The sequence below is a fragment of the Ursus americanus genome, chromosome 7, assembly GCF_024610735.1.
Source record: "Ursus americanus isolate L20-20 chromosome 7, mUrsAme1.1.p, whole genome shotgun sequence".
In the NCBI taxonomy this organism is placed as follows: Eukaryota; Metazoa; Chordata; class Mammalia; order Carnivora; family Ursidae; genus Ursus; species Ursus americanus.
Genome location: NC_142133.1, coordinates 7,935,093 through 7,951,661, shown reverse-complemented (window position 1 = coordinate 7,951,661; position 16,569 = coordinate 7,935,093). Strand labels below are relative to the sequence as shown.

The window sequence follows — 16,569 nt, the reverse complement described above, 5'->3', positions numbered from 1 at the left end:
GTGTCTTCACTGATAAAGAAAATGGGAGGTTTTTAAAGAAAAAGTTGCTATTGTATCTCGCAGAGTTCTGTTAGACAAATTGGTGTTCAGAGTTAAACTCCGTTGGTACAAAGTGGGGCAAGAAAGAGCTCAAGTATGACTCGCTGATGGTAAGTGCCCTTGGGTTGTTTTTTTAAATGCTTTTTATCTCAAAGGGAATGAAATTTTAAAGCAGAAATTTAGGTTAAAAAGAATCCTTGCTATTCATCTTTTATTTGTTGTTGTTCATGAAAAAATAGTTCCACTGATGGGAGAATCAAGTCAGAGATTGATGGAGTCCTTTGTAGTGCTGTTTGTATGCTATGGAACTTTGGCCTCATGTGTTGGAAAGTTCTGGCGGAGGATGGGGAAGCGAGGGGGCCTCGCCGTGTACACACAGAGTGCGCGTTTTCCAGCTCCTCTTTCTGGAGTCCCTGAAAATCCCTATGTGGAATCTTCTCAGATGGTGGCGGGGGAAAGAACTCAGGAAGAAAGGAGCTTCTGGGCAGTGGGGGTGAGGGAGAAGCACGTGGTGTGGGAGGGGAAGCCAGCCACGAGGGAGAAGGAAACACAGGATGGAAAGCAAGTGGAAGGTGTAGGAGGAGGGCAGGGGTGAATAACGGATTTCAGTTCACACTTGTCATGGTGCCCGCTCGGAGGCTCTGCTCGATGGCTCCATTCTCTTTCTCACTGAAGGCTGCCCAACCAAGTGTGTCCATCGAAATACGGCAGCGCTGGGCCCCCAAAGCCTTACCCACTGAGTGTCCGCCTTTCCTAATAATTTCCTCCAGGAGCAGAGACATGGGAGGTGTGTCTCCCCGTGGCTGCGACGGTTCTTTCACCAGCACCTCAGGCCAAACTGTCCACGGGTCATTGTCCCCCCAATATCAGCATGAACACTGCTATCCCATTCCTGCTGTTCTATGTAGAGTATATGAGTCAGAAAGCTCTGAGGTTGTGCAGAATTGCAACTAATCCCCGCTCTTGCACTTCTGTGATGCACGACTCAACGCAACTCATTGAAGTGCTTTCATTTTTGTATTCCTTACCCACAAAACCAACATGTTAGTACTAACGCCAAACTCCGAGAATGGTTTCTGAAGATGAAATGGATGCACAGTACTTAGTTCAGTACCTTGCTGACAGTAAATGCTGAGTAATGTCAGCCCTCATCGTCCTCATTATGTTTTTGCTTTCCTGCTCTGGTAGCTCTTAGGTCTGTGCTCTGCAGACCGGCTGTCGAGATGCTGATTTGGACTTTACGACTCCCCAGCAAGTCATCAGGTTCTCTCTGTTCTCGAACGGGTTGTTTCGATGAGGCGATTGGTTCCAAAATATTTTCCTAACTGACGCCTCTACTTTTGGAGACATGGGCCAATAGCTCAAGACATGGGCCAATAGCTCAAGACAAGGTGTCTGGCTTTCAGACATCTGCTTCTCGAAGGGAGCTCTTCATCTGCGTCCTTCAAAATACTCATCCTGTAATTGGGGGGGAGTCTGTCTTTCTCTGCTCACCCCTCCACACTTTCCAGTTTTCTCTGAATGCAGAGACGGACAAGAGTCTGCAAGGTTTTGGAAGACATTGGGATCCCAGCGTGCACGCCTTGCCATGGGTAGGCACAAGGCAGGAGGCTCCCAGCAGGGGGAGGCTGAAACGGTGTGAGTGTAGCACGCGTGTGTGCACGTGTGTGCCTGTAGTAGGGTCCTCATTTAGGGTGAAGGGAAAGGTCCCTCTGGCCTGGAACAAAACTCTGACAAGTCCAGTTTCCAGAAAGAAGAAGGGAAAAGGGCCAACCAGGCTCTTTGGATTCTAAACAGGGGCCTTTAAATTTTTTTGAAAAAATTGTATTGTGGTAAAAATCCTTTATATGAGACCTACCGTTTTAATAAATTTTTAAGTGTGCAGTCCGGCGTTGTTAACTAAAAGCACAGTATTTGTACAGTAGATCTCTAGAAATTATTCATCCTGCTTAACTGAAACCTTATGCTTGTTGGTTACCAACCCCCCTTCCCCTGAGCTCCGGGAAGCCGTCATTCCACTCTTTGATTCTATGTATTTGACTTTACATCAATGGAATCACGTAATACTTGTTCTTCTGTGACTGGTTTATTTCACTCAGCATAACGTCCTCAAGGTTCAGGCTGAATATTATCCTATTGTGTGTATGTACTCCACTTCTTTACCCATCCTCTCCCCCATGGTCTTACATTGTTTCCACACCCTGGCGATTGTGAAGAGTGCTGTAATGAACATGGGAGGGCTGATATCTCTTTGAGATCCTGATAAATACGCAGGAGTGGGATTGCTGGATCACTCGTTCTATTTTCCATTTTTAACTTGTTCAGGGACCTTTCATGTTATCCTTAGCAACTGTCCCATTTTGCATTCCCACCAGCAGCGTGCAAGGGTTCCAGTTTCTCCACGTGCTTGCTTATCGTTTGTTTCTTTGATCATAGCCATCCTGGCAAGTGGGAGGTGCTGTCTCATTGCGGTTTGGGTTTACACTTTGCGGATGGTGAGCGATGTGGAGCATGTTTTCCGGTACCTCTTAGCCATCTGTAGGTCTTCTTGGGATAAATGTCTATTCAAGTCATTAGGCTGTGTTTTAATTGGGTTATTCTTTCTTTGCTATTGAATTGTAAAGCTCCTTATATATTTTGGAAATCAATTCCTCAGGAGACATGTAGAAGGCAAATGTTTTCCATGACCCCATAGATTGCCATTTTGCTCTGTTGATCGTGTCCTTTGCTATGCAGATATTTTTAGTTCGATGAAGTTCTCCTATTTCTTTCTTGATTTTTGTCTGTTTTACTATGCTTTTGGTGTCTTATTCATGAAATCATTGCCAGGACCAATGTCATGAAGCTTTTCGCCTATGTTTTCCTTTAGGAGTTTTACTGAGAACTGGGAGGAGACTCAGGAGAGACTGCAAATGTGGGGTGATGAAGGGGAGCTGGGTCATGGCCGGGGAGGCTCCAGCCTGTGTGGGACCCAATTGTCTTTAGCGCACTTGTAATAACATAGCAGACACAGCAACGATAATTATAGATTGAGGGTCGGCTCTGGGCCACCTACCATATCCTGTTGTCCTTATGGTAATTCTGTGAAGTAGGGGTGAACCCCAGCTCTGGCTGATTCAGATCCTGTGCATTCAAGTCCTCTGCCACCCCAGTGCTGGTGAGAGCTCGGGCTCACTGTAGCAAGACTGACTATGAGCACATGAAGGGTTGGGTTGAGTCTGTGGGATTGGCTTTGGTGCCATGTGTGGCTGAGCCCCAGGTGAAAGGGGAGAGGGCCCTGATGGAGAAACAGAATAAAGATGGTGTCCACTACAGTGTAATTGAGATTTAAACTAGACCTTATAACTTATTCCCTGGGTGGATGGATAACTTTGAATTTCAGTAACCACAGACACTATCCAAGACCACTTCTGACAACTTCCTTCAACGTGACTGAAGTGTGGATGTTAGGTGCCCATTTGAGCCCACTTTAAGCTGGCAATGGAGACTTCCTCCATGTTCCTCCCAGAAGCCTTGTGGTCAAGGTGCTGAAGGGACTGGGGTGAGTCACTGGTCACTAGAGCCTCCCCACTCTTGGCCCCACTTGCCCAACTGAGGATCCCAGGATGGAGGCTTATCCCTGAGGAAAGGGAATGGAATGATGTGAATGGATCTGAGGTTGCTGGTCCCTCTCCCTTCTCCTCACACTCTCGGCCCACTCCCAGGATCAACCAGCACTTTCTAAAGTCCTCTTCACCCTGAGTCCTTAGGTAGCCAGAAAACATCAGCCGCTCTCTGCCGGAACCTTGGTTTACCATACACCGGTATCTAAAGGCTTCAATTCACCATCTGATCAGTAACCTTACATGCTCAAAAACATCAGTCTCTTGACTCCCATGTTCAGGAGGAACAAGTTTCCTTGGGTTTCCTACTCCGTAGGAATGATAAGCAGAGAAGTAGAGACAAAGCATTCAGTTATGAATTCCCTTATCTTTTTTTTTTAAAAGATTTTATTTACCTATTTGAGAGAGAGAGTGTGAGCAAGAGAAAGCACGAGTGGGGTGAGGATTGGAGGGGAAGCAGACTTCCTACCAAGCAGGGAGTCCGACGCGGGGCTCGATCCCGGGACTCTAGGATCATGACCCAAGCCAGAAGCAGATGCCCAACCAATTGAGCCACCCAGGTGCTACTCCCTCATCTTTTTTCTCTCCTTGTGCAGGGTTCTGATAGATTCTGGTCTGGAATATTCAAAAGTGCCTTCTCTTCATTTTGATTTTTGGGGGTGGGGGGCATTGTTTCCGGAAAATTTAAGCATGTCACACCAACAAGTCTGTTAGATCACTGCTGACATAAATACCAACTTTTCAAAGACATCAGGGAAATTACTTTTCAAAAGATCAAACAAAAAGTTAAGGTTTTCAAAAAATGATCAACCTTAAGCTTTATAAAATGAAGACATTTTAAAATAAATCATGGCAACCAAGCAAATGACCTTAGAATGACTTTGCCTCCTCTGTTGTTAAGGAGTATTTTGAGCAGATCAGAGATCGAATTCAAACATGACTCCTTTTGGCTCTTCTTTTTCCTCTCTCCTTTGGTATATGTGTGTTCCCACTTTAATTCTCCCTTTCTTCAATCTGTTAGTGACGGATTGTGCCCCTGGCCTCTGAGCCAAATGCAGAGCTAATCCACCCACCTCCTATTTCTCCTCCCACCGTTATAATGAAAACACCCTTAAATATGACATCCTTATAAACAAAAGGATTCAATTCAGTAACAATCTATTTGGAGAGGAAATCATGCTTACCTAACAATGTTTGTTCATTTGTTCATTCAAAAGCTATTTAATGGGGACCTACTCTGGGATACCTAAGGGAACAAAACAGAAAAAATATATATGTGATGCGTGAGTCAAGGATTTTGTGTGTTAGAAGGTTATAAAAGTCGCGGAAAAAATGGAGCAGCATAGGGAGACTGGGAGTACAGAGTTAGTTGAGGCTGAGGGTGGATTTCATGAAGGAGAAAGTGAGGGAATGAGCTGAACTGATGCCTGGGGGGAGGGAATCTACGACACAGGAGCCAACTGGTGCAAATGCTCAGAGGTGGTGGCAGGTGTGGGGTGTTCAAGGACGAGGGAGGAGAAAGGTGTGCATGGCGTAGAACGAGGGTAGAGAGCACTGAAGAACCCGACCCAGAGAGGTGTGAAGGGTGGCAGACCACGGAGGGCCTTTTTGTCCATTTCAAAGACTTCGGGTTTCATTGAATAAAAGGGAACGTGTGAGAAGAGGAGTGATGGACAGGGTCATGATGGTTTCTGCTTTGAGAATAGATTATAAGAGGCAAGGAAAGGACCAAAGAGGCAAATTTGGAGGCCACTGCAATAATCCAGGCAAGAGACGGAGGTGGCCTGGGCCACCAGTGAGGGCCATGACAAGGGGTCATGTGCTTGGGCCTTGAATATACCTAGAAAGTAGACTCAGCGGGACTTGCTGATGGATTAGAGGGAAGGTATTGGAGGAAACGAATCAGGGACTCTTATCTCTGCAGCTGTAAAGGTGGAGTTACCATCAACCAGGATGTTAAAGGCTATTGGAAAAGCAGGTTTTGGGGGGAAGAGCGGGAATTCAGTCCTGCCGAATTAATTTTGAGAGACCTAAGCCGTGGTGAGGTGTCAAGTCTGCAGGTGAATACTCGAGTCTGAAGTTCAGGGGCAAAGTCTGCCCAGCAGGTTTACCCATTGTAATCAGAGAACAGGTGATGTTTAAAACCAGGGAACTGTTGGGGGAGGTCATCGAGAGGATGTGACTGTTGGTTGCCCCTCAAGCTGGAAGTCAGAGGCGCCTCCCCTCCTCCCCTATCTTGGGAATGTGGGTCCTGCTTGCTTTCTCCACGCCCAGAGGCTGCTCCAAGGACACACACTTGAGAGAGCAATGCGGTGCTGAGACCACTACTGAACCCAGCTGAGGCCTCTACACAAACTGTTACGATTTGGTGGGCAGGTGCACGGATCTATTCGTCATGCTGTTACCTCTCACATAAGTTCCCTTGCTCATTAGGATGGCCACCTACCTATCCGGGGTGGCCTGCCTCTTTCTTCAGCCTCTCCCTGCCTCCCACATATGGGGGTCAGTTTCAGATGATGCCTGGAAAGCACCCGAGGAGGTTGGGAACCAACAGAAACTGGATGACATCACATGAGGGATGAGTGCAGATAGAGAAGAAAAGAGGCCCAAGGACTAAACCATGAAGTAGAGGGGGGAAGGGAGGGAAGGCATGAAGGGACAGCCAGTGAGGGTCCTGCAAGAAGATGGAGAAGTCGCTCACCTGTGACCGGGACACCTTCAAGGGAAGGGGAAGGCGGGGGACTGACCCTGGCTTTAGCAAGGACGTGCGGGTAATCAGTGATGATGACAGTAGCATAATGCCATTACGATCGTACCTATTTATTAACAAATTGAAATTTGAAGAAACAAGTAACACAGCGTTCCCAAAGTGGGTTCAGAGTCTATCAAGTTATTTAGAAAACAACCAAGAAAACAAACCAAACAAGAAAAAGAGGGAGAGAAAGGATTCTAAGTTACCTTATTTTAACTTATGCTGAATTCTTAACACTTCTCCAGTATTTTACACAAAGAGATCTAATTTTATCTCTTAGGGAAAGCTGAATACTTCTCTGCAGGGAAGTTTTGCAGTGGAAATAAGAAATTGTTCTTCTGCGCCCTCATGGCCTGTTTCCTTCCACTCTTGAAGATCTCATTTAGTCTCCTGGGCTTAATTTCATCTACATACACAGACATCTCCCAAGTTTGTTTCCTTAGCCTGACGCCCCTGTCGACTTGACATCTCCAGCTGTATGTCTAATAAATACATCAAGCTGAATGTGCCCCCCCCCCCCGCCCCGAGCCAATCTTACTGGCCATCTCAGGGACTTAGTAACCCCTTTGGCCAGTTGTTCGGGTCAAACCTTGGAGTCACCTTGGGCCACTCTCTTTCACTCACATCCCAGATCCTATCCATCAAGAAATCCTGTCGGCAGTCTGTCAACGTATATCCAAACTCCTGCCTTCTCTCACCACCTACACTACCATCTTCCTCTCGCCTGGATGACCACAGAGCCTTCCGACTTGTTCTTCTCCTTCATCCTTCGTCCTAGTTAAGGCCGTTTTCAGCTCCCATGCCATTCCTTGGCTTGAAATCCTCCAACGGTTTCCTTCTCACTGAGTAGGAGTCCACGTGCTCAAGGTGACTCGTGGAGCTTTACAGGCTTGTCGCCAGACCTTTCCAACCTGCTCTTACTTTTTTGCCATTTCTAACTCCACTCAAGCACGTGGCGCCCTGCTGTTCCTCCCACCCACCACGCCCGCTCCCCTTTGGGGCGTCCACACTGGCTGCCCCTTCTGCCCGGGCTCCGCTTGGGCTGTGTATCCAATGTCCCCTTCCTGGTTGGCCTTCCCAGGCCCCCCTACTTAAAATTCCATTTCTCCATCTCTCTTTCCCTCCCGCCTGTTTGCTTTTTCTAATATAACACTATCTAAAATAGGTTATAAATATTTTTTACTTCTTTATATTGTGTGTTGCCTTTCTTCTCTGCCAGGAGGTAAGTTCCACGTGGGCTGGTATTTTCGTCTGTCTTTCTTTGGTGCACTGCTGCACCCCCAGGATCCGACGCAGTGATAGACATCCAAGAGAGGCCCTCACTGGGGCGTCTGGGCTCAGCGTTTGGCGTTTCCAAGTCCTATGGATGCAGAACTGGTGTGCAGGACCACGCTAATTATTAAAACACTGAAATACTTCCTGACCCATGAGTCAGCATCCCTCCGCCCACCACAATACCCTCCACTGTACTCCCCTGGGACCTCCCCATAATCCAGAAAACACAGGGTTAAGCCCGGCTCCTTTGCAGTGGCCGGTGTCCTTGTCATGGGTCAGTGCCCACACAACGTTGCTTCTGTCAGGTATTTCAAGCATCGCCTTTGCTCTCACCCGAGAAATGACCAGTAAGCCTCGCTGGTTGCTCCTAACCCAGAAAGGAAATTTACCTAAAAGGTTTTTTTGGGGAAAAGGACAGACCACAGGATTTGTTCTGGACAACTTGTTCCCGGAATCGTCCCCCCTGCCAAAAAAAATAAGTTTTCTCTACATATCATTTATTTTGGGAAGTTTGGTGACAAAACACTGGCATGACCTCCTGTGGAGACTTCTCATGGTATCCCAGAAATGAAGCCGGGTCTCTTGACTTCAGTACGGTTGCTGCTCCTATTACATACGTGGGAAAAGAGGACTTTATTTTATTTTACTGTTTTACTGGGAAATAACTAACACTCGGTTGAAACCGCAGATCTTAAATGTTGAATGAGATTTAATGATTATAGTCACTCACGTAATCACCATACACCCAAACACCATAGAAAACATTTCTTCTTCCCAGAAAGTTCCTACCCACCCTTTTCCCACTAAATCCCCACAATTTCAAACACATGCTTTCTGATTTCCAGCAAAAGTTAATTAGCCTGCCATTGAGCTTCATAGAAGTGTAATATGTAATATATTCTCTTCTGTGTTTGGAGTAATTTGGGGGCGGATGGGCAGTTCTTTGTTATTTTTATTTTGCAACAAACTGGATGTGATCTTTTCAAGACTCATCACGGTGTTATATCAGTAGTTCGTTTCTTTAAATGCCTTTTCTTTATTCATTCTTCCGCTGATAGACATTTGAATTGCTTTCTGTTTCTGGTGTATGAATATGGCATTCATAAACATTCTTTGGAGATGTTTTGTGGACATGTGCTTTTAATTCTCTTGGGGAAATAGTAAAAGTGGAATTGTGAAGTCACGGAGTAGATGTTCCTTAACTCTTGGTTTTGTTTATCGACTCACCAAGATATACATGCGATAAAATGCACTCATTTTAGGTGTAAAGTTCAGTAAGCTGCGACAAATGCATACCTTGTGAAACCATCATCTCAAATTCAGATATCATCCCATCAATGTCTCTTACTCTCCTTTACAGTTAATTGACTCCCCCAAGCCCCTTCCCATGCCCTTTGCAGTTTTAGAACATTATAGAAATGGAATCATACAGTGTGTACTCTTGCACACCTGGCTTTGTTCACGCAGCCCAATGTTTCCGAAACCCATTCATATTGTGTTCTTTCTTTGTTTACTGCTGAACAGTGTCCCATCATGAGTGTAAAATAGCTTATTCATTCGCATGTTGTCGGTCCCCAAGATTCTGTGAATGTTAGGGTACGAGTCTTTTCGAGGGCATAAGTTTTGATTTCCTTTGGGTTAATTCTTAGGAGAAGACTTCCTGGGTCACATGGTGAGCAGTTACCAGAAGCTTCCAAACTGTGTTCCAAGGTCACTTATCATTTTACACTCCCACCAGGGATGCATGGGGGTCCTAGTCACACTACAAGCCTTGTGCCAACACTTGGTATTGTCAGTCTTTGTGATGTCATCAAATAGGATCTCATCATAGTTTTAAGTATTTACATTTCTCCAATGACTAGTAATTTTGAGCCTCTTTTTTTATGTGTGTGTTGGCCATCAGTATATTTTGTGAAACTGTAGTTTGAGTCTTTTTCTCATTTTTAAAAATCAGGCTGTTTTGTTTTCTTCACATTAAATTATAGATATAGGTCTCCCATCAGATGTATAAATTGTATCTTGTCTGCCTGCAGCTTGGCCTATTCAAATGTTAGTGATGTCCTTTGAAGAACAGAAGTTCATTTTGATACAAAGTTACTTAGTTTTCTTTCATGATTACTGATGTTCATATCTAGTCTAAGAAATATTTGTCTTTGGGGCGCCTGGGTGGCACAGTGGTTAGGCGTCTGCCTTCGGCTCAGGGCGTGATCCCGGAGTTATGGGATCGAGCCCCACATCAGGCTCCTCCGCTATGAGCCTGCTTCTTCCTCTCCCACTCCCCCTGCTTGTGTTCCCTCTCTTGCTGGCTGTCTCTCTCTCTGTCGAATAAATAAATAAAATCTTAAAAAAAAAAAACAAGAAATATTTGTCCTTGCCCGGCAGGAAAACTATGAAGATTTTCCACTATTTTATTTTTTTACAAATATGATCCGTTTTGATTTTTATTTCTGTGTATATTGTGAGATAACGATATGTCTTCCATCCATACAAATAGCCCATTTATCCATCATCACTCGTTGAAAACTATGCTTTCCCCATAGACTTACGTTGGTGCTTTTATCAAAAATCAATTTTCTGTATGTTTGAGTCTATTTCTAGACTCTTTTTTCTGATCCTTTGATCTACATGTCCATCTTTATGCCGATACCACACTACTGCCATTATTAGAGCTTTATATTAAGTCTTAAAGTCAGGTTATGTAAGTCCTCCAACTTTGTTCTTATTTTCAAACAATCTTTTGGCTATTCTATGCACTTGAACTTCCAGGTACATTTTAGAATTCTCACAGAAATTATAGATGCTGATTCTAATGTTGGGAAAATAAAGGCCAGACGGAGCCCCAGAGAAAGGAAGAGATACATGAAGTAAATGGAGAATGACAGAGGAGGGCTGCAGGTTATAAAATCTACGTAAAGTATTAGTCCGAAGGGGATCTTGGTTATAACTTAGTCATTGCACATATGCAAACACTTAAGACTGCTGGCTGGTTTTCAAATGGCCAACACCTCTGTTTCTCCCTTTTCTCTGCCTTCAGTCCACAGAGCTTCTTCTGGCTTGCACGACACTCTCTTCTTGGCCTCAGGAGTTCCCATGGGATGTTCCAAGAGTGACTTAGGCCTCACCTTACCATAAGATAGAACATAAAGCCAGAGTTTCAAGGAAGAGCTGTAGGAGCACAGCCCAAAGTACATTGCTCCTGCTCAGATTCGTGTACAAACCAAACATTTTAACCCCGAGTTGGTTGTACCAGTTCATGCAACAAACATTTCCAAGCACCTACTTTGTCCTGGGCACCCTTCCAGGCACGTGAGCTGTATCCGTGGACAGAACTCACAAAAATGACCTCCCCTTCTGGAGCTCAGAATCTAATGGTAGAAAACAGAATACACACAAGAAACACAATTCATAAGTAGAAAATAAAAGCTGATGGGTGCCCCAGTAAAAGGCCAGAGCTAGGTAAGAAAATAGGGAATGGGGGAGGAAACATCGCCATTTAAAGTCAATTGATCAGAGACCCGAATGAATGCTTTGACCCCAATGTCCGTGACTGCACTATTCACACTAGTTGAAGGTAGAAGCGACCCAAATGTCCATGAATGAACGGGTGGATAAACAAATTGGACTATATTCATACGATGGAATATTATTCAACCGCTAAAAGGAATGAAGTACTGATACATTCTCCAACATAGATGCACTTGAATGTTCTGTGCTAAATGAAAGGAGCCAGACATGAAAGGTACTTACCAGATGAATCCATTCAGGTGGACTATTCAGAAGAGGCTAATCCATAGAGGCAGAAAGCAGACTGGTGGGGGGCTGGGGAATGACCGGAAGGGGGAGGAATTACTAATGGGAATGGGATTTTATTTGGAGTGATGAAAATGTTTGGGAACTAGATAGAGGTGATGGGTCCACAGCACTGTGAGTCTACTAAATGCTGCTGAATGGTCGCTTTCAACTGATTCATTTTATGTTATGTGAATTTAAGCTCAGTAAGAAAAAAGCTACTCAGAGGCGGAAGGAAGGAAGGAAGGAAGGAAGGAAGGAAGGAAGGAAGGAAGGAAGGAAGGAAGGAAGGAAGGAAAAGAAAATGATGTAGCCAGGGTAAGTCTTTTTGAGAAAGTGCCTCAGAAGCACTGACTTTCGGGAGGTGAGAGTTAGCCTGGTGGGTAACTGGAAGAAGCCGTCCAGACAGCAGGAAGAGCAAGCTTACAGTAGAAACTGCTTCGGTGTGTTCGGGGTTGGAAAGGAGGAATCAGGAGAGTGACGGGCAGCCTCAGATTGCATGGGCCTTCAGAGCCACTGTCAGGGGTTGGCTCTTCTAGGTGAGGTGGGAAGACATTGGAGGCCTATATGATCTGACAGGTTTTAATAGAATTTCTGGAGCCTCTTTATTGGGAAGAGTCTGAAGAGGGGGACTGGTGGAAGCAGGGATAACTATTATAAGCTCTTTTGCAGTCGAGGCGAGAGGCGATGGTGGCTAGGGAGACGAAGCTGGCAGTGGAGGTGGGGAGAAGTGGTTTCAGGTAGGATGTGTTCGAAGGTGAAACCTAGAGGATGTCCTGATGAATTGCGGGTCAGATGTGTGAGGAAAAGAAGAGGTAATCGCACATGGCGAGTTTAGGCTTGAGCAACTGGAGGGATGGAGTTGCCATCACTGAGATTGAAGAAGACTATAGGAGAAGTTGCTTTTCTTAGAGGGGAGGCAGGGAAGGAGCGTTAAGAACTCCTGGAGTTTGAAGTGAGGCAAAGAAGAACCGAAAGATAAGTGCTCTGCCCAAGGTGACATAGTGGATGGTGTTGCCCCCGGAGCCTTCTCCCAAGACCATCCACCACCACACGGGATCTGCCCCCCGTCCACTGCAGGCTCTACAAACACCACATCAGGAGAAATGGGAGGAAAGTGACACCCAAAATGCTCCCTAATGAAATGGGGAAAGATTTCCCCTTCGCTTATTCTTGTGAGAATTATTGAGTGAGAACCTGACCCACTTGGATTCATGTATGTCTAACATGACAAAAATGTCCTCGCTTTTGATGTGGCTTGCAGTAAGACCAGGCCATACATGCCAGCTCTGCAGTATGATACTTACATCTTGGTTTAGTTAGGCAAGACAAATGGAGAAGTTTTGCAGGATATCTTCTAAGTTATGAAATATTTGAGTGCCGCAGTCCAAATGCAAGTTGCTAGCTGTTACTCCAAAAATAAGGGCTTTTGGTTTTTGTTTATTTTTTGGTAGAAAGGTCAGAGAATTAGATTATAAATAGGGACACGCTAAATTTCAAAACTATAACTCCAAATCAGAAGAAAATTATGGCTGAACTCAAAAATCAGAACAAAGTTATGGCCAAATTAGGTGAGATTAATTTTTTAAATGAAGAGTAGTTCTGAGAAATCTTAAAAAGAGGTTATCTGCTAGAGAAACAAGCAGACAGTGAAAGCTCTCTGCTTAACTTGACAGAAACTCACAAGTGCTCAAAATCTCTGATGTATTTCTTAGTTAGAAGCCCTTGCCTTTCACATTTTGTCTAAGTTATTATGAACCATTATACGTTTATGTTGGATGGTGTCATAGTAGTGAGAGGCCAAAGTGGTTTAGTTATTTATAAAAAAGAAGCTTTCGGGAAATTAGGCTAGCTTATTTTGTTTAATAACCCAGCCCACAATTATAAGAAAGAAAGCTTGACTGCTCTATGGTTTTTTTCTTTTTTAGTTGATATTTAAGGAAAAAAAAAAGAAAAGAAAGCTTTGGCTTTGAGGTTCAACAAGGCTGGTTTCAACCCTAGCCGCACGTGAATGAGCTTGGTCTGATGCTTTCACCAGTCCCATCCATGGGTTTTATTTTAATCTGTAAAAGTCGAGTGGTGTTGATGATAAGTACTTCAGTACTTTGAGTGAAGGGACTTAATCGTAGAATGGATTACTGGATTATCTTACCATAATCATTAGATTTTACTAAATGCTTCTGCCAGGTTTCAGGATCCTGTTAACATTCTAACTGAAACCTTATTTTTAACTGAGAAATCTTATTTGGAACTAGGAAACCCATGGAAATATAATGTGGTCTAGTCTCATGAAGAAATGCCTATATTTAACCAAATTTTTTGAAAGGTATTTTAGTATGCAAAATGAAAGTTCATATTCAAGTATAAGAACATTCAAGCTTATATTATTTTATTTAACAGAATGCTATCTAGAGTTTAACCATGCCCTGGGCACTGTGCCCAGCTCACCTGCTCCTGATTCTGTGGTCTCGGCATGAAACTCCTATGATCTTGATAGTAAGAGCTTGGACAACTAAATTGAGACTAGAGGTAAGCAGACCCAATTCCTCCACTTGACACCAAACACCTCATGGTAAATCTAGCCAAGAGAGGACTATGTATTTCTTCCTCTCAGAGCACATGACTGATGTCCAAACTATGACCGAATCCCCAAGCAGATGGACACACCTGCTAGCCACAATGGGGGGAATGAAAAACCCACTAGAAGAACCCTTTGTTAGCAGCACCTCCTCTCTCTACCTCACTCACCCAGTGGTAGTGTGGCCTCGTGATTAGGCATCTAGCTTTTGGAGCCAGCCTGCTTGGGTTCTGTCTCTTAGCAGTATGCGACTTGGCCAAGTTGTTTAACTTCTCTGGGCCTCAGTGTCCTTATCTGTAAAATGGGCATTATAACAATAGTGCCTGTCTCTGTGGGTGTTGTGACAATGAAGGAGTTAACACATGTAAGTCACTTAGAACTGGATCTGGACATAGAGTGAGTTCTAGATAAAGCTTAACTATTATCATTATATTATTGCACTGGTCTGCAATGAGTCCCTGAATCCTTCAGAGATATGGTAAGTTTTAAAAGTGAATTGAGTTTACTCGCGGTAGAGTCATTCCAGCTATGCATGGCTAAAATCTAATTTTGCAATTGACATTCATTTTACATGGGGTCCAAGAGTTGAAGGTTATGGTCTTCCTATCGGTCCCCTTGAGGAAGCCTTCTTACTCATAGTTTCCCTCTACGCTCCTGAGCTCCTTAGAAAAACTGCCCTTTTCCATCCAAACTGACCTGAGTCCCTACAGGGACTTATACCCGAGGAGCTGAGATGCTGGGGGAATCTGGTTTTGGACGAGACCATGTCACATTCTGGACCACAAGCAGCGCATTTACAAACCTCCGTAAAGTCTGGCTTACTTCTCATTGCTTGTCCCCTCATTCGTTTTTGGAACTCTCAGCACCAACACTGCCAAAACTTGAGGAGCTCGCTTAGCTAGTGTTTGCCAAATGAAGTGTCGAAGGATATCTGGAAAGGCAGACTCAAGGCTCCAGGACTTCCAGATCATTGAGAGCAGAATGAGTAATAATATCGGGGCAAATAAACAGCAAGCATCATTTAGCTTAAGAAACGGACACTAAAATAAGGGGAGATGGTTTGATTACTTCATCTGAAGGGATGTTGTCCTTATGTTTAAACATTTATGTACCAAGGTCAAGAATTCTCGGTACATGATGCACCGATATTTTTGAACAAGTCATGAATTGTGACTAAAAATAACATTTCAGTGTGGGTGGAGTGGTGAATTGCAGGATGTCTTTGGGTGTCTCCCCTTCAAAATAAAAGACAGAGTGCGTGCACCTGCGGTGTCTTCAGGGCAGAAGCCAGAGGAGCTGAAAACGATTCTTAGCTCGGCCATGGACTTGGAGTTCATTCCCTTCGGTCTTCCAGTTTGGGTAAGCATCAATTACTTATCTCAAGTTTATAAGAAAAAGTTTTCCATACAAGTAATAAAAAAAGTACCAACAATTGATGTTTAGAGGAAATGTGTTTTCTTGAAGTGTATTAGGGTTATTGTGTCTATTGTTCTATTTGCTAGTTTCTGTATTAATTCAACCCCTTCCCTGACTTTTTAAGAAAAACCATCTAGTTAAATGATTCTCTTGGTGAAAGGAAAAAGAAAAGCATGTAATATTTTTCCCAGACCTCTGACTGTTCTTAGAAAAACTGGTGAATCTTGGGGACAAGTTGAGGTGGGGACACATTTTTGAGGGTTTGGCATTGCGTCCAGGGCAATTACTTCATTAACGGTTGACCTGTCACTTTCCTATATTTTTAATTGCTTTGTGATGACTATTGGCGCGTATGCCTGCCTGGGAGCCCCGCGTGCGTGCAGGCTGCCCCCAGCCTGTGTGCATAGCTGCTGCTTTACCCTGGCATTTGTAACATTGTATTTTCTAGGGTCTGTTGAATTTAGTGGTTTTAATTTGCTTTAAAAATAGAAACTAGTTCCTCCTAATTCAGCTTCTTCCAGTACATTCTCATGATGCTATGAAATAGTACGACTATTTTAAGGCCTGTGTGGCCCAAAGTTTCGGAGGAATAAATGCAATGTTTCATGTCTGAAACCCTGCTGTTATACATATTTATACCTAATAAATACCCATTGATTGATTACTTCTCCCAAGGGGGGTATTGAACAAGTAAAAATCATGACAGTAAATACTCTGCTTGTGATTTTGTATGATTTATGTTTCAGTACAGACACTGAAACTCTATCCTGCTGTGAATCTCAAGGGGGACCATCAAGCTCCTGGACGAGACCTTCACCATCATATGTCACGGATTCGCCTTGAATAATCTCAACAGTCAGTTACCAACACTTGCTCTGGCTTGATAAGCTGAAAATGAGACTTCAGCTCTTGGCACTTCTAACACTTCTCATACATTCCACAGCAGCTAAGTTTAGTAAGTACCCCTTTTCAACTAAAATTGTAAAATTTTAAAATGAAGTCATTCCAAAAATATTTGCCTTGTTTTTTTTCCTTAAAGATTTTATTTATTTATTTGAGAGAGAGAGAGAACGATTAGAAAATTTTAAAATTAAGTAATTCCAAAAACATTAGACTTT

The 16,569-nt window shown here is 43.9% G+C and overlaps 1 protein-coding gene across 2 annotated transcripts in view; it reads left to right on the top strand.

Annotated features, from left to right (window-relative positions):
• Window positions 1–16,569, top strand: part of IL33R (interleukin 33 receptor) — a 70,207-nt gene that overhangs the window by 33,751 nt on the left and 19,887 nt on the right. Inside the window, exons 1-4 of one of the 2 annotated variants that reach the window (XM_045771736.2) lie at window positions 31–149; window positions 13,858–13,986; window positions 15,285–15,394; window positions 16,198–16,406. In XM_045771736.2, coding sequence (XP_045627692.1) covers window positions 16,346–16,406 — 61 coding nt within the window. In that variant the 5' untranslated portion in view covers window positions 31–149; window positions 13,858–13,986; window positions 15,285–15,394; window positions 16,198–16,345. Of the gene's footprint in view, window positions 1–30; window positions 150–13,857; window positions 13,987–15,284; window positions 15,395–16,197; window positions 16,407–16,569 lie in introns of those variants that run through there. The other variant, XM_045771735.2, reaches the window with a different exon arrangement.